This window comes from Thunnus albacares, chromosome 4, assembly GCF_914725855.1.
Source record: "Thunnus albacares chromosome 4, fThuAlb1.1, whole genome shotgun sequence".
NCBI lineage: Eukaryota > Metazoa > Chordata > Actinopteri > Scombriformes > Scombridae > Thunnus > Thunnus albacares.
Window position 1 is genome coordinate 15,753,515 of NC_058109.1, and position 23,811 is coordinate 15,777,325.

Below are 23,811 nucleotides of genomic sequence, written 5' to 3' on the forward strand. Positions count from 1 at the left end.
TGTTTTTATGTTACTATTGCTTATCTGTTCTCTGCACACTTTACCTGACACCAGGTGTGCCTCATTAGTTATCAGAGAAGGAATAAAGACCCCAAATATACTTGTCAAAACATGTATAGTTGACTGTGACTGAGGTGAGTAACTGAGGTGCTGAGTTTGAATCCGTCCAGAGCTGTCTTGTGCTTTTCTGTGTGGAGTTTTGTTTTGCATTGGTTTACTTCCAGGTGCCCTGGCTTTCTCCAATACCAACACACATACATGCTGCAGTTGAAATTAGTTATTTTTCACTATTGGTCTGGTCTAAGGCACAGGCAAAAACTAGAGTTGCTCACCAAGTGCTGCACTGATACTATAGGTCAAATGCAGAGGGCAAATTTCTCCATGTAGATCAATAAAGTGTAAAATAAAGTTAAACTCCACTCCACTCTTTCAAACACTCCCTCCTCCATACCCAGTTTCCAGTGACAACATTTAGTTTTTAAATAACATGTTTCACTTTTAATTGCACAACTGATACCTTCTGTACCTTTTTCAGGTTTGCTCATGTCGGCCATCACAGTCATCATCCTGGTCCTGTACTTTGCCATTGACAACTTTGTGATGCAGAAGCACCCTTGGAGGCCAGAGTGCACTCCCATCTACATCCAGTACTTTGTCAAGTTCTTCATCATTGGTGTGACTGTGTTGGTGGTGGCCGTGCCGGAAGGGCTGCCATTGGCTGTCACCATCTCCCTGGCATACTCTGTCAAGGTGAGGATGAACAAACACATAGAGTACATACTGTACATTGTGGAGCTGCTGTATGTGTGTTGTAAGGGCTGTCCACTCTGTACACATTTTGCATTGTAACTTGATTCTCTCCTTTTCTACATATCTGTATTGTTTTCATTTGAGTTTGTGTGTGCAAATTCCTGAACCTCACACAGAGTGTGATTTGCATGCATATATAAGGATTGTGTGTAGTTAATGCTTGCACTGTGTTAAAACACTTATGTGATTCACAGCAGCAAACAGAAGCAAATTCTGATTAGGGCCACATTCAGAGAGCATATTTTTCTTTAACTGTTGCAGACATCCCTTTTTTTGTATTCATAAGCACAACAACAGAAGTTTACACCGTGCAAGTGCATGATAAGCTAATTCAAGCATCCACCTAGTTCTTAAATTATTTCCAAGCATTTTCAAATGTGCATTGCAATGTGTCGTGATCATGATGTTGTATCCTACCAACAGAAAATGATGAAAGACAATAACCTGGTTCGTCACCTGGATGCATGTGAAACGATGGGCAACGCTACAGCCATCTGCTCTGACAAGACAGGCACGCTGACCACCAACCGCATGACGGCTGTGCAGTGTTATGTTGGAGATGTGCACTACAAAGAAATCCCAGATCCTGGAGCTCTGCCACCCAAATCACTGGAGTTACTGATCAATTCCATCTCCCTCAACAGCGCCTATACCACCAAGATACTGGTAAGCCACCTGTAATGGTAGTAGAAGTCCCTCCACACCCATGAATGAGAAGAAAGAGACAAAGTATTACTATATAATATTATGTCGTGTAAATTTTAATCATATACACCCCTTCCATTTTTTATATTGTACAACAAATACAGCACTTTGTCCCCTAATCACAATATTTAAGCTATTCTACTTTATTATATCTACTTTATTATACTAAAGCCTATTTTATTGAAACTTAAATATGGGGGCTGGGCTGCAGAGATTTCAGTTCCCTCTGTGTGAGTGGTGAAACCATACGATGAGAGCAGCCCTGAAACAGTAAGACAGTTCTGCAGTGCCTTCTTTTTAGCAAAGCAGGCAGTCAGTGTCCTTGGCTGCTGTTTTAGATTCATCAGGCATTCACTCAACTTGTCACCTTGAGAACGGTTGTGTAATTTTGTCTTATCTGATATTCAGAGCGTAGCAGACTGTAATTGAATCCAATCTGTCTGAGTGCTGGAGATGGTCTCTTGTTTACAGTGAATGCAGCGAAGAGAGATTTTCTCTAAGCCAATTAGACTTGCATGCAATAAGAAATAGATAAATATACAGACAGACAGACTACAGAAACAGAATCGGAAACCTGTTGGCATGGATTTTCATCTCTGAAACATTATTTCCATCATGAAGCATTTGGCAAAAATATCCTAAAATATCCTAAAAGCAAAGATTGCCAAGATCAGGATGTCTTTAGGCTGTTAGAGCAACATGCCTGAGTAATCCTTTTCCTGGCATGACCACGTACACTTACCTGCACACACACACACACCATTTGTGCCTGTCCGTGTGTCACTATCCCTGTAAACCCCAGTAGAGTACATTCATTGATGGCTGACCAACTGACAAATACCCTTATGGAGTTTGAATGGGGAATGAGCTGAGCAGGCGGGACATCTGCGATAGAAGGATCCCACAGATTTCACTTCCTACCCCTCAAGGCATGATCGCAGTCTTGGTGAAAACAAGAGTGTTGGTCACTGGGTTTCTAAGATGGAGTGCTACAAATCTGTGGCTACTCTTGTTTTAAGTTTGGTTCCTTTGGCGCACAGTAGATACACTTGAGACATACAGGCACTTCTTAGTTGTGTTGCTCCCAATCTTTATGCTAAATTAAATTTTGTCATTTTGATGTCAATGTACAGAGCTCACATGTAAATATGTCCATGTTTAACTTTTGTCATAACAAGTAAAGTAACAAGTAAAATTTCACTCCTCAATAATGTACATGATGTAAATATTCCCATTTAGGCCAACTCTTCCCTGTGTCATCTTGAATGCTCTAGTGTAACTGAAGGTTTCATTGTCACAGCTTGGTCAAATCTGATTCTCACACCACACATGCTGCAGTTTCTGTCTGCAGTCTACTTACAAATATCCTTCAATTTGCACAGTTCCATCTTTCCCCCACTTACAAATACCACATAATGTCTCTGTGTGTGACGCAGATCAACAGCACATGAGATATAGTTTAAATCTATTTCCACATGGTTGAAATTATGAATCAGTTTTGTTGTTGGAACTACTTTCTGATGTTGCCTCAGTTTCCCTTTTCCCACCGTATTTCGCTACTAAGATGTGCCACATTAACGAGATGTTATCCCTTTTGAAAAGTCTGGAGGAATGTTTTGCAGCATTACATCAGACTGTTGTACCTCCATAGCTGCTTAGCTCAACGGAATTAAACACCGGCAGAGTGCGGCTTAGACTTAGTGGATTAAATAGCACATTTAGTCACATTTTTTAATCTTTTCATTCATAAAAGAGGTTACCTCATGCACCAAAGTAGGCACCCTTGAAGTTAAACTTACAGTAAACTTGAAATGAGACCAGTTTACATATCTATGGTATGATGTCTGATACCTTACATCTATATTAATTACCTAAAGCATGTACTGTATGTATCTTGCTAACTGCTTGGCTACCCACCTATTCAAGAAAAAGTATATCACATCCTTCTACTGTATAAGTGTATCCTTAGCTCATCCATGCATGCATTTGCACGTAAACAGTATGTCGGCGGTATTTATTTACTGAGAGCTCTTGAATGGAAGAGAGGAACAAAGGGAAAGCAAGATAGAGAAGGACAGACATAATTAACGAAGGAAGGGAACTCAGAAACAGAAATTTCTGAGGAATATTTAGTTCATCCCTCCCTCCCTCCCCCGGCCGCCCCCACTCCCTCAGCACCACTCCAGCCCTGCAGTATGTTGGCTGGTGTGTTCTTATATAAGAGGCCAATCCTGTGGGATGCCAGGATGGCTATGGAAGTCTTTGATGGCCACCACACAAAGGCACAAAGGCAAAGAGGCAGGCTTTGATACCCATATCAGTCCCCCTACTGCCTCTCTGGCTTCATAATATAGCCACTGGTATAGCTCTGCTTCCTCTGTCAGCACATACAGACTCTAAAGTGGAGAAGCCTCATCCTCAGGGGAGAAATTCACACACATTTACACAATGAACCCATGCACACAATACAGTATATGTGCACTCGTACTGTACATGCTCATAGATGTCGTATCCATGTGCACACGTATTCTTATTCATATATTCTGAGAAAGATATGTGCACACATGGATACAACAAGCTCACAAGCAGTTTGTAGCATGTAGACAAGTCATGCATGCAACATAGCAATTTGTGAATGGCATTCAGTGACGTCAATATGCTGACGTTATTTCAAAGGAACATGCGTCATCGCTAATGGCAAGAGCCCCATAGCAAACATTAGCCGCATAGAATTATCTCTGCTTTTATTCTTGTCCTTTTCTTTAACTTCACGTTTTTAGTTTGGTTTTTTTTTCATAATGTATAAGACATATTAACATTGTTCATAAGAACACTCTGTGCGTGTATATTAACTAAAACTAGTCAGGTCCAGATGCACATACAGGTGCACACAAATATTACTCCTACACACATCTGTCATATCAGACATACTGCCACTGTAGGAAGTATTCAGATCACAGGTGTGTGTTCTCACAGCACAGTGGCGTGTGTTTAGTATGGCTGTGTGAGTGTCCTGGGAGCTCAGTCTCATGTTGCTTCAACCACCTGCTCAGGTCATTATTCCGGTCAGGACAAGAGACACACACACAATTGTATGGTATAGGTGGTTGGGGAAAGGGAAGGACAGTTACAGTATAGTAGCTCACTATGTAGCAAAACAGAATGTGATGTTGAAATGTAGATGATGAAAAAAAACAAGATTCAGTTTATGTTTAGTAGGCAAAATTCCATGCGTTGCTCTACAATGAGCAGTTTATGGTTTGTAATTCAAATTAACTGCCTCGTTATCATTCAGTAGTGAGTAGTGAGGTCCTAATATAATTGGGTTTGGCTCACAGTGCTTTTGTCATCTGGACATTGTGTGCTTGTTTGCACAACGTTGGAGGAGAGATGAGAGTGTCTTGGATGTCTGTAGCTTGAAGCATCCAGTGTCCCTATGTTTGGAGTAGCTTTGGCCGCTGAGAAGGAGAAAGAAACAAACATGGATCGATGAGGCAGGGACAGAAACATCCACAGCAGAATTATGTACAAAAGACACTCTTCTCTTCTCTCTTCTGTTTCTGTGTTCAGCACTTGCTTACAGACTTGACAGTGTTGCTGAGATGGCAGTGAAAGAGAAGGCGTCATCACATTAGAATGACAATGCTTTGATGTTTCACAGGCACCAAGCTTAATGGGTTCCCTGCATTTCCTTCGCAGGACATGTTAGATTTCATGCTTTCATTGGCCATGTTATTGGTTGACTCAGGAGACTAGTACCACTTAACACATACATTTTATTCAGAGAATGTGAGGTCAGTTATAATAAAACTTATAATCTGAAAGACTATTATGTTATAAACAATTCCATTAATACTTATCCATGGTTTGTTTCACAATAACCAGTTCAGCCTACATTGTAGTAACCAGACATCTAGATTAAATTGGGACAGTCTGGATCTTGAAGCATTTTTCCTACCATCTGGACAGAGATGCTCTGATAATTACCCTAGAGTGAATTTAAATGTTTTAAAATAAATGTTTAAAAGTGATATTTGTTAAACCCTTTGCCGAGACAAAATTAAAGAGCAGCTTAATATACGATTGTGTTTTTTCTAATAAAAAGATAACTGCACATGCGATGTGCTGTGCAGAGCTTCTAAAGTTACACAAAATCTCAAATAACTGTTTAACCCAGTAGTTTTTAATCAAGCAAATCCAGATGCCAGAATGACAGAGAAGTTTCTATTACATTATGTGAATGAAATCAAGAAGGTCACGCAAACAACCCCAAAACTCCCACAACAATGAATCCATGTGGCTGAGGTTGGTAAAGAAAACCACCAGATTAAAATGAATCCCACAGCCATTAAAACAAATAAGCGTTTAATTACATGACATGCAATTTACAGAGCGTTCAACTCAACAAGTACCTTAGTAGAAAGTTTATTCTCAAAATGGCTACTGTATCGGACCTGAGGTTATGAGTGACTCACACACAATCAATCTAACATTCATTGTTCTCTCATAACTAGCTAATTAGTAATCTGCCATTCTCACATTAAAGGTGGACGCCTGGGGTAAAGCAATATTCCATATTTGGAGCTTTGCATGACGAAACAATTCACAGCTGTTCAAAAGTAACAAGCAGGGAAGAAATGAAATGATGGCAAGAGCACCAACAAAATTAAAACTTATGCAGATACAAATTCACAATTGTAGTTTTATTGTTAGCACTTTCGACAGGTTATCTCATCAGACAAGCACAGATTTTATAATAGTAGTAATAGAAATAATGTGATGTATTTCTCAAATGTTTTTATTAACTAAATTGTGTATTCAGTATATGTGTATTAATATATAGTTAAAATAATATTATACAAGGAAGGCTTTATTAGTATTTTCACTGTTACATGGGGTTATTGAAACTAAGGTGTTGCTGTTAAAAATATGCCCTCCACACACACCACAGACCTTCCGCAAACACATACAAACAGATTTGAAACTACATGTTTTGAAATGAGATTTGGTTTGAATTAGAGACTTATTTCTTGCCCAATTGTTTTCGGGAAAATCCGGTGTCTGCAGTAGAAGGGCAAATAAAAGGAGATTATAAAACAAAAGAAAGAAAATAAAGGAAAGAAATGGTCAGAGATGGAAGCTGAAAGCCAATGGAAAGGGAGGAGGGAGAGAGAAGCAAAGCAAGAATTAGTGCAAAAAAAAAAAAAAGGATGAAAGAAGATTATACATAAGGAAAGGAGAGAGAAACCATACTCGCGTGACAAGTGTCCTCATCATGGACTGGAAGACTGTATCCCTGCCCTCCAGCATGCCTCCAGGCCTTAGCCCAGTTGGCTGGTACAGTCATGTGGAGAGTTAGAATATCATCCACTCCTACATGCAAAGAGGAAAGGAGAGGGAAGGCGGAGGCGGGGGGGCGGGCGCCTTTTAAGAGACTGGGGACACTGATAGCGAGGTAGATGAAAAAATCATCTTAAGTAAGGAAGGTGGGATAGGGATAGAGGAGAAGGAGGGAGAGAGAGAGGGAAAGACAGGAGAAAAATGTAAAATCAGGGACATAAAGAGAAAGACGAGTACTGTAAAAGGGTGGGTGGAGTGTGAAGAGAAAGAGGAAGAAAAGGGAGAGATGGAGAAGAGAGAGGGAAGGAACAGGAGGGATGGATTAAGGAGAGCCCCAGGTGGAATAGGAAGTAAAGTTGCCAGCTCTCCCTCTGGCATATGTCCTTGCCTGCGGGAGCACCCAAGGACCAGGGAGAGGGCAGCTGGTCCTTAGCCACCTCCAGGCCAGGACGTGCCAGCCGTAGCCTAGTCATGCCAACGGTGGGCATCCCATGCCAGCAACTGTCCCTGTGCGTAGAAACCCACGTCAAGCTGAACCTCTGCGGAATCTCTGAGAATAAAAGGCAGTGGTGTTGCTGTCTGCCTTTTGTTTATTTTCTGTTTGTTCATTTCTCTTTCTCCCGCCTTGTTTTGTTTTTGCAGGAGCTACAGTATCTGTGTTGGTGTTTTTCTACACAGTTCTCTGATTATAGAAGTTGTTCTACCAGGCAAATTAATTTCACTATGTGTTCAGACTTCATCTGTTTTCTGATCCGAACTGTGCGATCTGAATTTAGATTTTGTGTTCTGAAGTGTGTAAACTCAACATAGTTAGTTATTTGTATAATTTTAAAGAACATTAATGTACATATGCTTGCTTTCTTCAAAATTCTGTTTTATCTCCAATAAAACAACTCACAGATGGCTTTCAGTGTGTGGTAACATCCAGGCTGACATGTTGTGAGTTGATTTTTGATTTTGAAGTGTCTCATAGAGCACCATAGTGCCCCAGATATAAGATGTCCCTGACTGAAGGATGACCAGCCTTTTCCACATCTGTTTTGGATAGACTTTTTGAATAAAACCAGGTGGACTAATACCTTCTAAATGTATTTTCAAATATAACATATCAGCTATAGCCTACTGGTAGTGTATCTCTTATCCCATTTTTAGTACTTTGAAAATTTTCAGCAATCCGCATTAACCATTTCATTTCATTAGTCTATGATCATCAATACCCTTGAAAGCAGCCATTACATTACATTCAGATAGCTACTGTGCAATTCTATAGTCAAAGACTGACAATTACCTAAAGAATATTGAATACATAATGTCATTTATGTTTAGTCTTTGAATGCCAGATGACCCCAAAAATTAATATTCCAGAAACAAAAAAACAAACAAACATTGTCTTATATATGGCCCAAAAATGTCTCTTGAAATTTTAAATATGACCAAAATTTTTAAAGATGATGGTACTGGAATTTAGTTTTTGAATTTAAATAGAATTTTGAAAAACCTTCGTATTTCCTTTGTATGAAATCCATAAAGCAAAGGAACTGCAACGTGAACAAGTGGAATCAATGATATGCACTGGCAAAATAAGATCTTTTAAAGGACCAATGTGTAGGATTTAGTGCATCTAGCGGTGAGGTTGCAGATTGCAACCAACTGAATACCCCTCCCCACCCTCTCCCCTTCCAAGCATGTAGGAGAGCCTACAGTGGCTGCGAAATGCACGAAAAACATGAAAGGCCCTCTCTAGAACCAGTGTTTGGTTTGTCTGTTCTGGGCAACTGTAGAAACATGGCGGGCTCCGTGGAAGAGGACCCGCTCCATATGTAGATATAAAAAGCTCATTCTAAGGTAACAAAAACACAACGATTCCAATTTACAGTTGATTATACACTGATTAAAACATACTTATGAATATTATATTCCATATCTACCAAGTCTGTTCTACTAGATGCCACTAAATATTACGCACTTTACCATTAAGAAAAATAAAGCTAGATGTGTCTACATGACTTGTTAAGAAGGATGCAGTTTGCACTGAACTGAAAGTCAACATATTGTCAGTTGAGTTTGCTTTCTGAAATGGAATCTGTCCGGTTCAGCACACTGTGGAACTACTGAATCATTGTTCATTAACAGTAAGATAATCAAATCATGCAAGGGAAAAGATTGTGCTCAGGATCTTTTTGATATATTCTCTAAAGCAAAAAACACTTTTAATGTAAGATTCATCATTTAAAAGCTATAATACATCCTGCATGGTATTTTAACCGCTTATTTACTTTTAGTGGTTTAGTAGGGTGTTTTTCTGTTGCTGGGAGCCTATTCTCCTAAACACGTAGCAGACAGTGCAGATGAGGCCATTTGTTCCATCCCCTCATTAGCCAATGACAGGCAGTGTCTCCCTGATGTAATCATTGGTCATTAGGAAAAGGCATTAATTCTGTTATTTACCGCAAACTCCGTATAAAGTATTTATACTCCTGTCTGCATCTGTGAGACACACAGCTGAACATTAACCAGATATGTCCAATTACTAGGTGAACATGGGCCAGCACTCTGATTGGGTTTTAATGATTAATGAGATTTTAGATGACTTTCTCTCTAACCCTCTCAGCTGGAACCCGTGGCTCATAGCAGCTACAGCTAAAGGGACATGTAAATATGTCTGAGCCTGAGTTAATCAATATTCATTGTGCCTACTAAAATTGTAAATATTGAGCTGCTTAAGCAAACATTAAAAGCAGATGAAGTATCCCTTCAAGGTGTTGGAAGTATAATTTGATAGAGGATTTCCTGAAACCAGAACTACAAAACACTCATCAAAAAAGTGAAACCTTGACATTGTTCATCTCAACCCATTAAAGTCAAGTCAGTTTTATTAAATTGCCCAAAATCACAAATTTGCCTCAAAGGGCTTTACAATCTGGACAGCGTAAGACACCCTCTATCCTCAGACCTTCTGTTCAGAAAAGAAAAAGCCCGCAAAATAGTTGTGTGTTTGAGTAGACATAGATAACTGAAGAAGTAGAGTTCAGTCATATTTTCTTTCACACTGCATGGAAATCTATTTAAGCATATGTCTGTCAGCCACCTTAAAAAGGCAAATGAGCACAGTTTATTAGCTTTATTCTCTGTCAAACCCTCGTTAGCAGGTGGACAAGAGCAGTCATTAGATGGAGAATGTGAGCGCACCAGTTCCAACAAGCCATTAATATGATTAACTACGCTGCCGATACAGAATCTTTCATGTAAAATTCAAAAGAAAGTACAATTCAAAACGTCAAAATGTTAAGCTATCCTTTTAAATCTTATCTTGGTTGGAGTCTTGTTTAGATGCAGAACAGCAAGCCAGCAGTCGATCTATTTTGGGGCAAATGGCACAGACCGAAGGTGTCTGCTTTGCAGCAAGTCAGAAGCATCATGTTCAGTGTGCTTTTGACATGCTGTGAGGGTGTGTGTGTGTGTTTGTGTGTTAGTGAAAGAGAGTGTACCTGACAAGCTGTTCCTTAGCTGTGAGTGTAGGTGTCAAGCGTACTGTAGGTACTATATAGCAAGACCCTAGGGAGACTAGCTGTCACCTCAGTGCCAGCTAATAGGGACCCAAATGAACCAAATGTAACATGTTGTACAATCAAACAGAAAAAAAACCAACAACATATGACTCACCGGATACGATGATGGGAGACTGTATCTGGGGGCTGAGTTGTGAAAGTGATTTACAGTATAATTGTAAATCTCCAAAAACTTTTGTGTATCTTTAGTATAAATACATGTTAATTTTGATTCATGTGTTGTTTTTTCTGACTTAATGTGAATGAAAATGTGCAAATTTGCCTGTTTTCCCATTGGAAATAAGTGCATTTGAAAATATCATTGTCCAGGTCACAAAAGCAAAGTTTGAAGGGAAAAAATAGCCATTTTCTATACTTTTTAAGCATAAAAACTTAGGAAATAACACTTACTACTCAGGAACAATTTCGTTATTTGTAATTTTGTTAAATAGTGTTGTTAGTTGTAGTCCTAATTTCCTTGATTAGCAGTGCTTTAGAGTTAAAATGAACATCTCTTTTATCCCTACATGTGTTTTGTTACATTAAAATGAAAATTAGCTTGAGAATGTGTGATTGTTTGAAGAGACATATTATGAATAATGACAGTAAAGATTGCACACTCTCAGATGTGTCCAGACTTATGAGCATCAATGTCACTACAATGGTCAGTGTGTATAAGTGTGTGTGTAGGATATTGACGATAATGAGATTTGTTCTATCACACTGGCTGATTTAGAAAGTGGTGGATATTCAAAGTAAAACAATTGATAGCCACACTGTATTGCTTGTATTTCTGTGTGATAATGACAATTTATTGTGGGGAACAGAATGAGTAAATGGAGTGAAGCTCCGCAGAAATACTAATAAATAAGGATGGCGGAAGATGAAAAGGGTGAAGAGATGTGTGAAGTGAGATGAGTGAGATTCCTGGTAGAGAATCAGAGCCAAAGAGTAAAAATCCCCGAGTGGCAGAGAGCACCCTTTCTTTTCCCAAGTCTCTCCTCAAAGTATGCTTTGCCCAGTGTTACCATGGCAACGCTGAGTCTTCCACAAGCTGACCACATGCACGGCACTCAAATACATGCTCGTGCACGTTAAGTGTGCACACATATACTGTAGCACCTTAACAGCCTCATGCAAAGATTTGAACAGTTATCACACACACACATAACCTGCAATAAAAGGCTCTACTGTTGGCTGATAATAAACACTCTCCAACCCTGAGAGGAAGAGAAATTGATCCTCTTCCAATCGCACACAGTATATTCCCCCACTACTCAGAGGAAAACACATGACAGCTTAGTTGATTAATCAGTTACTTGATTGTCATAAAACAATAAATCATAACAAAAACTATTTTAATGTTCAAGTAATTGTTTGTCATTTTTAGCAAAAAAGTGGCTCAGTTTTTTTTTAAATTCAAAGGTTTGCTTTCCTTCTTTTTTGTCTATTGTCTATATCCATATGAATATTTTTGGGTTTTGGACTATTGCTCAGGCAAAACAACAATTTGAGGACGTCACTTTGGGCTCTGGGAAATTATTTTTTGCTATTTTCTGATATTTTATAGATGAAACAATGACTCATTTAATCAAGAAGGTATTCAGCAGGTTAATCAATAATGAAAACAATCATTTGTTGCACCCTTAAATGTCACAACCGCGCTTTATACCAACAAATTGTATGCAAAAATCCAGATCACATGCTCTGTCTATCATTCATGATCCATGTAGTCATGTGGAAATGTGGATACTGAGATGTTTGCTGAACTGGAGAAAAACATGGTTCCAGTGTGTAATTACAGATTGCAACAGGTTGAGCCGCATGCCTGAAATAAGAGCATCCAAATTTGATTCCATCTATCTCATCTCCTGCCCTCCCACACAGAGAAACCCTTTCACCTGCTAGCTGGTTAATTATCACTAGCAGCTATTTCAAGCCTTACATTGGTAAGGCACATTGCACTGCACAGAGGAAAAGAGAATCTTGTTCATTGAATAGAATAGATCTCAAAACAAACAGTATATTTGTTCTTCGAATGTGTTAAACTAAAGACTTGAGAGTCATTCATAGCAGGATTATTTTCATTTCCCATATGTCAAAACACAACTGTAGATGGACTAAAAACATAGAAGAATGGGGTAAAGTGATGGCATAGGTTGAAATAATATAAAAGACAAACTTAAGTAAATCACTCATAACTAAACTAAATAAATTAAGTGAAACACCACATAACCACAGGTAGAAAATAAGCACATATTTTACTGTATTGCAGCAAATATGAGGCTGAAAACAGAAATGAGATTGAACATCTGACAATCTCTCTTTCTCCATATCTCTCTAGCCCCCAGATAAGGAAGGCGGTCTGCCGAAGCAGGTGGGCAACAAGACAGAGTGCGGTCTGCTGGGATTGGTCCTGGACCTGAAGCGAGATTATCAGCCAATAAGAAACCAGATCCCAGAGGAGAAGCTTTACAAAGTCTACACCTTCAACTCTGTCAGGAAGTCCATGAGCACTGTCATCAAATTGCCTGACGGGAGCTTCCGCATGTACAGCAAGGGAGCCTCTGAGATCGTCCTCAAAAAGTAAGTCTTGTTTTGTGACTAAAATGAGACAAATGATAATAATAGTATCACATACAGTAGGTAACTGGTTGAAAGGTAATATAGTAGAAAGTACTGCATTTTTTACCAAATGTACAGTGAATTAAGTTCAAGTGCAAAATGTGCTTGAGGCTACAACCCATTGAATGTGGGTTATGACTCCAAGGTCACGTAATTGTGACACTTTGCAGTACATTAACAGGACAGTAACCAACAGTAACCAATGAGTATCTGAGAAAAACATGAGAGGTATTTATGAATCTCCCAAATACAGTAGGATCTGAAATTGTCTTTTAAGAATGAATACAACTAAAATGTATCATTAAACTAAAATTAAATAATGGTGTTTTGTAGTTTTCTTAGTAATTACTCTGCAGACTTAACACATTTTAAATGAATACAGCTACAAATAGTTTCATTTTGAAGTATGATAAGTTATATACACATTTTTGCCTAAAATTTTTGCCAATCCTGAATAAACATTTGTACAAATTACAGTTAATTTGCTTTTTTAAAATGGCTTACAGCAATCAAAGTCCAGCTCTTTGTGTTTGGCTATATGCCAGTACACCTATTTTTCTCCCCATTTGTATGTTCATTTATTTGGCTAATGAGAAATCCATTTACCGTAGATCAAACGTGGATATCCTTTGGTGACAGTAAAAAAGTAGACCATTGCTTCTCAACCAGGGGTCCGTGAACCCCTAGTCGTCTGTGGTGTAACTTCAAGGGGTTGTGAACTAATGAAATATATATTTTCAAAAGATTCTATGGCCTTTGCAAACATACAGTATTTCCTCAAATAGTGACCAGGGTCTTCATTTACCTCACCTGCAGAAGGTAACAGGCCTTTATTTCTTATTCCCTCTGTTTGATAAGTATATTGGTCATATTTTAGTACAAAGCCTTGTTTTGATCCACATCGTTTGCCCTGTTAAAGTTACTGCATTATGCTGTTAATACAAACTCAACACTTCCTGCCTCAGGACTGCTCAAAATACGCCCTGGTCCAGTACTCAAGGTTGTGAACCACTGATGTAGACAATGTTTTGTCTGTGCTGTTGGTTCTGGTGAATCACTGCATCAAGCACTCCTGAGCTGTTGGACCATCAAGGATCATGCATCCATAACCAATTACAACTTGTATACATTCTCTTCCATGCATGGATATTAAGAAATTTTATTAGCAAATTAAATGTATTTATTTATCTTTGACCACATATTATGTCCAGGGAAATTACGGTTTGTATTTTACAAAACTTCACCCACAACGTCTATTTCTCAGCTGCTTTCCTGAGATTTTTTGGAGTACTTCAAGTTCTTCTCATTTATGTTGGCTTAAAAGAGGTTAAAAGTTTATTCTTGACCTTGGAAACAGCAGTTGAAAAAACAGTCTCACCTCAAGGTCAATTTCATCTACCTTTTGTTTTGTTTTCCATGTTGGGTCATATTGGCTTTGCACAAAAACTGACAATACCAAAGTTACAATACAAAATTCTAAATAATTCCACTCCGCACCCCACCCTTAACTACAGATGCAGCCATATTCTGAATGAGGTGGGGGAGTCGAGGGTTTTCCGTCCACGGGACAAGGACGAGATGGTGAAGAAGGTGATTGAGCCCATGGCGTGTGATGGCCTGAGGACCATCTGTGTGGCGTACCGTGACTTTCCCAACAATCCTGAGCCCAACTGGGACGATGAGAACAACATCCTCAGTGACCTCACAGCCATCTGTGTTGTTGGGATAGAGGACCCTGTCAGGCCAGAGGTAGGAGAGTGTGATATACTGTGCGGAGTGGATGTTGGGCGGGTCTATACATGCATGCTACAGTATGAGTCCTCACCAAGCAATGTCACCTAAGGTTTAAGATCTTCTGTCCTTTCAACACTTAATTGTGTTTATACCCTCTAGATTTAAAAATTATCTCTTCTGTGCTACTTGTGTTTGATTCTGTAACAATGCTATTCTTCCTTCAAGTATTAATTATCTATCAATCCATCAACCTACCTTTGTGTACAATATCTGAGACATTTGACCGAGAGACAACCTAGAAATGATAGACAGCGAAGACAATTATGTCCTGCATGTCAACATTGTGTTAAAAAAACTCTGGAGAGGTGGTGTGTGGTTTCAAATGCGGTATGTTTGTACAGTGTGCAAAGACAGTCTCTGTGTGTATATCTTGTACCTTATCAAGGTGACAAGAGTGCTAATAAATGACAGTATGGTGGTATAGCAGAATACACTATGTACAAACCGTCTGACAACAGCATATATATTTTTTTCTTTTTTTGAGTAATAGCATGGAAGATATCTTGTTACAAGAGGAGACATACAACTGTTCAGTATGATAAATAAATTGTTTGACATGAAATGACATATTGTATAGATATAGATAGATAAAGATTATAATGTCATCAAATTTAAGAGTGGAATTCATTGAGAGGGTGAACGGTTTTCCCACAAATAAGTAAACATAAATAAAAAATAATTCAGAGATGGCTGCAGGCTGGGAGAAGAGAAGGTTTTTCATTTAGTTCAGTTTGATGAAAATATTTATAGAGAAAAGTGACTCAGACCCCTAATTATATAAGCCTCTTATAAGAACTCTGTATGCTTGAGATGTTGGAGACTTAAATCAGCATTTGAAGTCTTAATTGACAAACTATGTATATACAGTTAAGGTAAAATGTCACAATATGAATTGAATCTTTGACAGTAACTGTCAAAATGTCTTTGATATATACTGTGTTTAAGCTACCACCTATGACTCTGTTGGAAGTAAGTTTTCAACATGTTGTTCTGGACCAGCCTTCACTTACCTCTTTTATGTGGGGTTACTGGAATTTTCCTGGATTTCAAATCCGAGGATTGTTAATAAGGCTCTATTCACTTGGTCAGGTTAATCCATTTTTTTTCCTAGAAAGCCCCTAAGGTTTCACATTAACAGCTCTGTTTATTTTAGTTACATCAGTCCAGCTCATGTTGTATGATCACATGACACATATGATCCATGACATCCTTGTTTACATCAGATTTGAAAAAATGTTTGAACTGAACTGAAATGTTTGAATCTGATCTTATTTCAGTGAGGAAAACTCACCTATTTGGAGTTGGACATTTATTAATGGCTATGTTACAATATTATTAATATATTATAATGATATATTATTAATACTTTTATTCTGTCCACTTGTGTGTATTACACTCTGCTTTGTACTTTAATGAAAAAGCAGGTAACTTCTGTATAGATTATAACATCACATATAAACAGGTGGAGCAGTGGAAACAAAGGGTGAACAAAGCAGCAGGAGTCCGTTGACAGTAGGAGCCTTCACAGTAAGCTATCAGAGAGGGATCATGTGTCATTTGAAAGGCTTGACATTAGGGTGTGTGTATGATCAATTGCTTCACTAATGATTGCCTCACTAAATGATCATTGATTCATGAAATGCACACTTCAGACTGGGCCAATCAGCTTCAGCCAGCTATAGATTTCAGTCTGAACGTGCGTTATTCAGTTTTTGTACATTGCTGATATTTTTGTAACATGTATTTGCTATTTACTCATGTTATAATGAGTAAAGTATAATGTCATATATTGTAATTGTAGTGTATTATATAAATGTTTTATATATATATAATATATTAATATATTGTATTAGGTCCTGAAATATGCAGTTTCTGGGTGAGACAGTTCTAGACCAACACTGTGTAGATATCTAGTGAGATACAGTGCTGGATAATGAGCCATCAACCTATTCAAACAAAAAAGGCTTCCACTTTGGTCTGAAAGGGATCAAACTCAGGTTGCAAGTACAGTACCTAGGCAGAATTATTTTAAGTACTATACTTTTGTTCAATTTTGAGAAGTATTTCCATTTTATACGTTTACTCCGTTATAAGACAGAGACCATTTTTACTCTACTACACAGTAACATATACAACAGTCTCTCATTAAGCAACATAAATAAACATTTCATGACCAAAAAGGAGTAGGAAAAAGCAACATGCTTGTCTAATCCTGCCCCTATTCTAAATGAACTGAAGCACAAAGTAATGAACTTAAAAAACCCCAAATTTGGTGATTCAGTCTAAGGTTTGTACCTCCCTACTCCCTCCAAACTCCCTTTCAGCAATAAAGTGCAGTATTAAAAAAACTGTACACATGTTAAGGCATCATTTATTAACACCATTCTTCAGATATTTAAAGATCAGACATGTTTTAAGATGAGTTAAAGTTTTTAAAGATAAGTTTCCATGTCACACACATCATATAAGTTTAATATTGGACCAGGATTGGCTTCTAAACTATTTGTGATGTCACAAATCATGCTTAAAATCGAAACTGAACAGAAAACACAGAAAACTTTCCACTTTCAGCAGATGGATGTAAAAACAGCCCTCAAGTGTCACACACTGCACATACATCATTCTGCAGAGTGGAGCTCAAACATCCAACTGTAGGAACAAGAAGGAAAACGTATTTTTGAGTGGAGGGGGATTTTAAGAAATAAGTGATGCATTAAGAAATCATTTCTTAAGCTGTACTTCATTTTTATAAGGATTTCACTTGAAGGAAAGGAGAGACTATAATTGGGAGAAAGAAAGTCGGGTGGAAAGAGGTCTGTGTACAGTAGGAAAACTGACCTCACTTTACAGCTCCTGTGCAGGTACGGGGAAGCAGGAAAGTAACTCACTACTGCATTATTCAACTTCTTCCTTTCATCTCTTTTTTTCCATCCCCCTCCTCACTCCCTAACAAGGTCTCCCATTCAACCCCTTCCCATCAAGTTTTCTCCTTTCCACCTCTCTCCATATTGTGGACTTGACTTTCACCTTGCTCATTTTCTTTTGACTTTCACTGCACCTATCTTTCTCTCGCTCTGTGCCTTCCTCTCTCTTTCTGTCTGAAGCCGAGTTATGTAAGCATCTAAACAGACCTAGATAAAAAAAAAAAAATAAGTACAGGGAGAAGAAGGGGAAAACAGAAACCATTGTCCTCAAAATGAATAAACCAGAGGAGTTAACAAGAATCCGCTTTTGTATCACGTTGTTGTTTAAAGTTATATTTTTGTGCAAATTGCAGAAGGTCGTCCTGATAAAAATACAGAATAAAAACTCCCAAATAGTAATGAATATATGCATTGCTCCAAGACTGGAGTAGGTGGAATTTCCCTTTTCTTCCACCACAGTCACTTAACATCTAACATTTTTAATAATCGAAGTGGAAGAGCAGTGCACTGTACAGTAATATATTTCCAGGCATCTTAGTAAGGCTGGCTAATATTGGAAACAAGATGACTTTCCCCTCTGCTAAAAAGGTCACATAGAGTGGTAAACATGTTCCTGGTTTGTTTATTAGTCTCTAATTTCATCCTCCAGAATGTGATGTTCTTTTAATAACTGGCTGCTCTGTAGGGTTGCCCCAGAGAGACAAGAGAGGAGAGAATGAGAGAGAGAAAAGAAAAAGAGAGAGAGATTGAGACCAAGAAACATAAACAGATTCAAAATCAGATTCATGTCAGGGGGGATGACAGACCGCAGGAGGAGAGAGACGGGTAAGGAGAGAAACGGAGGAAAACGAGAGTGTAACCAGATCTGTATTAGAGACACAAGAGGCTTGTTTTTCAGTCTCACCTACTAGCCTCCTACCCTCTTCCTCTGGCGGGCCAGATTGTATTTTTAATAAGCCTCCACTCTTCTCCTCTCCTCTTCTCTCCACCTCCTCTTTCGGCTGACCAGTCAACTAGAGCAGTGGGAATCCAAATGAAAAGAAAGTAAAGCAGACAGCAGAAATGACAGATAGGCAGATGGGAACTTGATATCTCGATAATAATGATTTGGTGAAAGAAGAGAAATGTAAAAACTTTCCCTCCTTGCCACAATATTTACTATAAGCACTTCTTTACCTTGTCAAATCCTATTACTACTAATGAATAAATGTATTTTGTGCTTTTTGTTCTGTCTGTAAGTGGTTACTGTTAACACATTACCAACTCAGCACATGTACTGTATGAATACTGATGTTAATAGACCTCTTAAGTGCATATCGGTGAATAATATTGTTGTTATTTTCAGGATATATTCAACCTCCTTGACCCTTTCCTCATTGGGAAATTGGTGTTACAGACAGAATATTTTACTTATTATTTTATTTTACACAAATGAACAAAAAAATTAAACAATCAGCCTTAATATCTAAATTAAGGCTGATTGTTTTCCCTTTAATTATTTCTACAATTTGACTGGTGTCCATTTAAAAACAAATTTAATACTTAAAAGTAATTAATTTTATTTGATTAATTTGTAGTACTTTTTTAAAGCATTGCACTAAAACTATCAATGTTACAACTGAATGATAAGATGTGAAATTACTAGTAGAATGAAATGATATCTATTCTGTTTATTTAACCTCCAGCTCATTAAAAACATGCCCTCCTCTGCTGTACAGATTTACTTTGTAAACTGATTCCTTTAAATTAGTTGAATCCTTTGTGTTTACATGCATGAGCAGCTCGATTTGGCAGTTAAACGTACATTATGTGCACGCATTGCGTTGGTGGATTAATTTGGTTTTCATCCTATGTTGTATGTTTGTGAGTACAAGAATGCTCCCATGTGTACTGTATGCGCAATATGTTTATGAGTGGAAAGGATACATATTTCTGCCTCCGTGTATTTGTGTGTGTGTGTGTGTGTGTGTGTGTGTGTGTGTGTGGGTGGGTGGGTGGGCCTGCGTCTGTGCGAGTGGATGTGAGTTGCTGCTACTGTATGTGCACACTTTTGTTTATGTGTGGGTTTTGAGAGCAGTGCTCGCCCACACTGACCTTTGTCAGGAAGAAGACGTGTTTCTGAATTAATACTCTGCTTTTGCTAGCTGGTGCTACCACAGATCAATCTACATACAGTATATATCCTAGTTAATCTACTAGAGCACTGTCTGGAGGGAAATAATAATTATACATCTTGCTTAATTATACATCTCGTTATTACAAAACAGACAAGGGCAGCAGAATACTGTTCAGATAGAAGTTTCATTGAGTTCTATCTTTGTATATTTGTGTGTTTGTCTATCAAGGATTGCAATGTTGTTGCTAATGGTATGTTCTTAAGTAAATTGTGTGTGCACTAACTACAGTATGTTGATATCTCTGCAGCACCAAATCATTTTGCGCATGTGTTAATCTGTGTTGGTGTAGGTTCCCGATGCCATCCAGAAGTGCCAGCGTGCAGGCATTACAGTGCGCATGGTGACTGGAGACAACATAAACACAGCCAGGGCCATAGCCATCAAGTGTGGTATCATCCATCCCGGAGAGGACTTTCTCTGCATCGACGGCAAAGAGTTCAACAGGAGGATCCGAAATGAGAAAGGAGAGGTAACAACTGTCAGAGTGAGCCGGACAGTGAGAAAGGCTTGAAAAGAAAAGGAAGTCACTCTTAACCTTAACCACAACTATTTGACCTTCTATTTCTATTTGTGTGTGTTTGTGTGTGTCCGTCCAGGTGGAACAGGAGCGTATTGACAAGGTTTGGCCTAAACTCCGAGTTCTGGCCAGATCTTCCCCGACCGACAAACACACACTCGTCAAAGGTGAACATGTTGCATTATTTTATCCTTGTTGATCCAAATGAACAGAACTTGTTTTGACATACTGCATTCTTGTATGACATAAATACAAAGTGGGGTTGTGTTGCCTTTCCTTTCCCAGATTCTGTACACAGAGTACAGTATGTGCACTTCTGGCGTGTAGCTTTGTTTATGTGTGTGTATGTGTGTTTGATAGGCATTATTGACAGCACTATGGCAGACCAGAGGCAGGTGGTGGCTGTGACAGGAGATGGGACCAATGATGGACCTGCACTAAAGAAAGCTGATGTCGGCTTTGCCATGGTAAGGAACCCCCTTTTTTTTCTGTTTGCCTTTTTCCTTCTAGCATGCTTAGATCAATCTCACTCAACATCTGCAGATATCTTCTTCACCTCTGCAGTATTTAGGGTTTCTTTTCTCATTCTGCCACTGGCTGTGTAGATTAGGAGCGCCCCCTAGTGGATGTATGGTCACACAATTTCCTTACAGTAGATTGCTCAGACATTTCAGGACACAGACTATTAACTAATGAACAAAACACTGCTTCTATTCCTTCTGTAAGTCATTACTTTATATGTATTTGCTCTTTGGCTATTTGCTCTTTTCTGCTCTCCTCACCAATTAATTAATTTGGCTCATGCACAGCACAGTTTCCTCCCCGCTCCAATAATTTGAGTGAACATAAGTTATTCTCAACTTTTTTGTCCGACGTGGCCCCGCAGCTCTATCACATTAGCTCAAGTAGCCCTTCATCTGCACAGTACCGCACATCATGTTCTAAATGTGTTCATCTACTGTGATTTTATTCTGGTTGTAATTTAATGCTATTAATTCTGCACACTTACTAACTACTTTTCACACACTCTTAATCACAGCATGTGGTGTTACAACTGACCAAGTGTTGTGTGTCCTGTGCAGATCCACACCAATTTATAATTGTATTTCTGTTTTTTGTTTTTTGTTTTTTGTTTTTTTCTGTTGTAATGACTTGGGCTATTCCACCATTTTTCACATGCCCACCCATGGTAGTACCTACAAAGCTGACCATGTTCTTAAATATTCTTTAACATTCAGTGTCAAATTTGTGTCTTCACAAGTTTGTCTGAATGTGGACACTTTTTACAAGGTATTGTACTCTGTCACTTGCGCTGAGACTCAGAAAACATGACAGAGTATTAGGAAGGGTGTCCTGCCCCTCCCATGAATTTGGAGTCTTTACTGGCTGCCTCCTGTCATCAAACCCCCTACACACACTGATTCCTTTATTAGTCTGCATTCTCATTGTCCATCATCAGACTTGTGTCCAGTTTTGTGTGGTTGCTGCAGAGTTTATTTATACATTTTCATTAGTTTTTATGCGTCAGGTAGAGAAATTAAGTAATGTGATGTGATAGATGATCAGCAACTTTAGAATCAGCATGGCTGTGTATATAGGAAACCTTATTTTCTTTCTAACTGCATCTTGTCTGCGCTCCTCCAGGGTATTGCTGGTACAGATGTGGCCAAGGAGGCGTCAGATATCATTCTGACTGATGATAACTTCAGTAGCATTGTCAAGGCAGTGATGTGGGGCCGGAACGTCTATGACAGCATCTCCAAGTTTCTTCAGTTCCAGCTTACAGTCAACGTTGTGGCCGTCATTGTGGCTTTCACCGGCGCCTGCATCACACAGGTCAGAGGGGCGTGAGTGTATGAGTGAATGTGGGCATGCGATTGTCATAATATTATGACAAATCATAAAACACAGTCTTAAACCTTTTATCATTAAACAAAACCAGAAAATAAGCTATAAAGAAACCATTGGCAGCATTTCATCACACAGATGTTAATGCAGGAGAATGTAGTGCACAGTAAAACATATAATACTGCATCACAGGTTGATCCTTTTACACAAACTTATGATATTTAACACTATTAAATATGGATAACTACAATCCAGCATACAAATTATAATATGAAAAATGTCTTTAATCAGAAAATTTTAATGTTTGCACCTTACTATCCTGGTAAAATCACCCTCTGTTACGGGAAAAAGAGTAGTAGAAAATATTTATCTAATAAAAGGTTAATAACACAGTTGAAGTAAAAGAAAGAATACATTGATTTTTAATTAATGATTAATACTGTATATCCACCTTTAGGACATTTACTGTGGCTTGATGCTCTGCTAATGATGTTGTCGTGGCTTGTTGCGTTGCACCTGCTCTGATTGACAGTGCTGCTGTAATGTGATACTTGTAACACCATGTTTGCATTTTCTGGTGTCAAAATTAACCGTAAGCCCGAAAAGTATCACGCTTCACGTACTTGAGTATTTTCCAAGTTTTGCAATGGTTGATACAAATTACTGTAAGAGCAGGATTCCACACAACCACAACTTCAACTTCACCATCTTTGATGCTACAGAGCATGTTGAAATGGAAAATCCTCCTGATTGGGTTATGCTATTTTAACCGTAGTCTACTCTATATTGTAAAAACAGTGTGTGAAAACGTTAATCTACTAATCTAAGTACTTGTAATTAGTTGTCATCCACCCCTGGTTGTGATGAAGGTAATATTTAATGCAATGGCCTTTTCATTTCTTCAGGACTCTCCCCTGAAGGCAGTGCAGATGTTGTGGGTGAACCTGATCATGGACACGTTTGCATCTCTGGCCCTGGCGACAGAGCCTCCTACAGAGTCTTTGCTGAAGAGGAAGCCATACGGTCGCAACAAGCCCCTCATCTCCAGCACTATGACAAAAAACATCCTCGGACATGGTGTCTACCAGCTCGTTATCATCTTCACACTGCTCTTTGTTGGTACGGACTGTAATTTTATCTTAATGTTGTGACACAATATGGGTTCATAGTTAATAGCATCAAACTAATAGTCCATTTTTTCTCCCCTGCAGGTGAGCAGATCTTTGACATTGATAGTGGCCGTGACGCCCCTCTCCACTCTCCTCCGTCTGAGCACTACACCATCATCTTCAACACCTTCGTCATGATGCAGCTCTTCAACGAGATAAATGCCCGCAAAATCCACGGAGAGAGGAATGTCTTTGATGGTATCTTCAGGAACCCTATCTTCTGCTCTATTGTTTTTGGCACCTTTGCTGTGCAGGTAAGCAGAGGAAAATTATTTATTTTCATTAATTAACTATGTTCTTTTTATTTTTTTCCTTTGTATTTTCATGGTATTTGAGTCTGATGTGTGCTTTGTT

At 38.6% G+C, this 23,811-nt stretch overlaps 1 protein-coding gene across 10 annotated transcripts in view; it reads left to right on the forward strand.

Moving 5' to 3' along the window:
* atp2b2 (ATPase plasma membrane Ca2+ transporting 2) overlaps nucleotides 1-23,811 on the forward strand; it is a 152,576-nt gene that overhangs the window by 119,728 nt on the left and 9,037 nt on the right. For all 10 annotated transcript variants that reach the window (XM_044348949.1, XM_044348954.1, XM_044348952.1 and 7 more), the window contains 10 exons: nucleotides 536-750; nucleotides 1,234-1,476; nucleotides 12,748-12,989; nucleotides 14,543-14,777; nucleotides 20,213-20,392; nucleotides 20,520-20,607; nucleotides 20,801-20,907; nucleotides 22,085-22,276; nucleotides 23,194-23,407; nucleotides 23,500-23,711. In XM_044348949.1, the coding sequence (XP_044204884.1) occupies nucleotides 536-750; nucleotides 1,234-1,476; nucleotides 12,748-12,989; nucleotides 14,543-14,777; nucleotides 20,213-20,392; nucleotides 20,520-20,607; nucleotides 20,801-20,907; nucleotides 22,085-22,276; nucleotides 23,194-23,407; nucleotides 23,500-23,711 (1,928 nt within the window). The remainder of the gene's footprint in view (nucleotides 1-535; nucleotides 751-1,233; nucleotides 1,477-12,747; nucleotides 12,990-14,542; nucleotides 14,778-20,212; nucleotides 20,393-20,519; nucleotides 20,608-20,800; nucleotides 20,908-22,084; nucleotides 22,277-23,193; nucleotides 23,408-23,499; nucleotides 23,712-23,811) is intronic.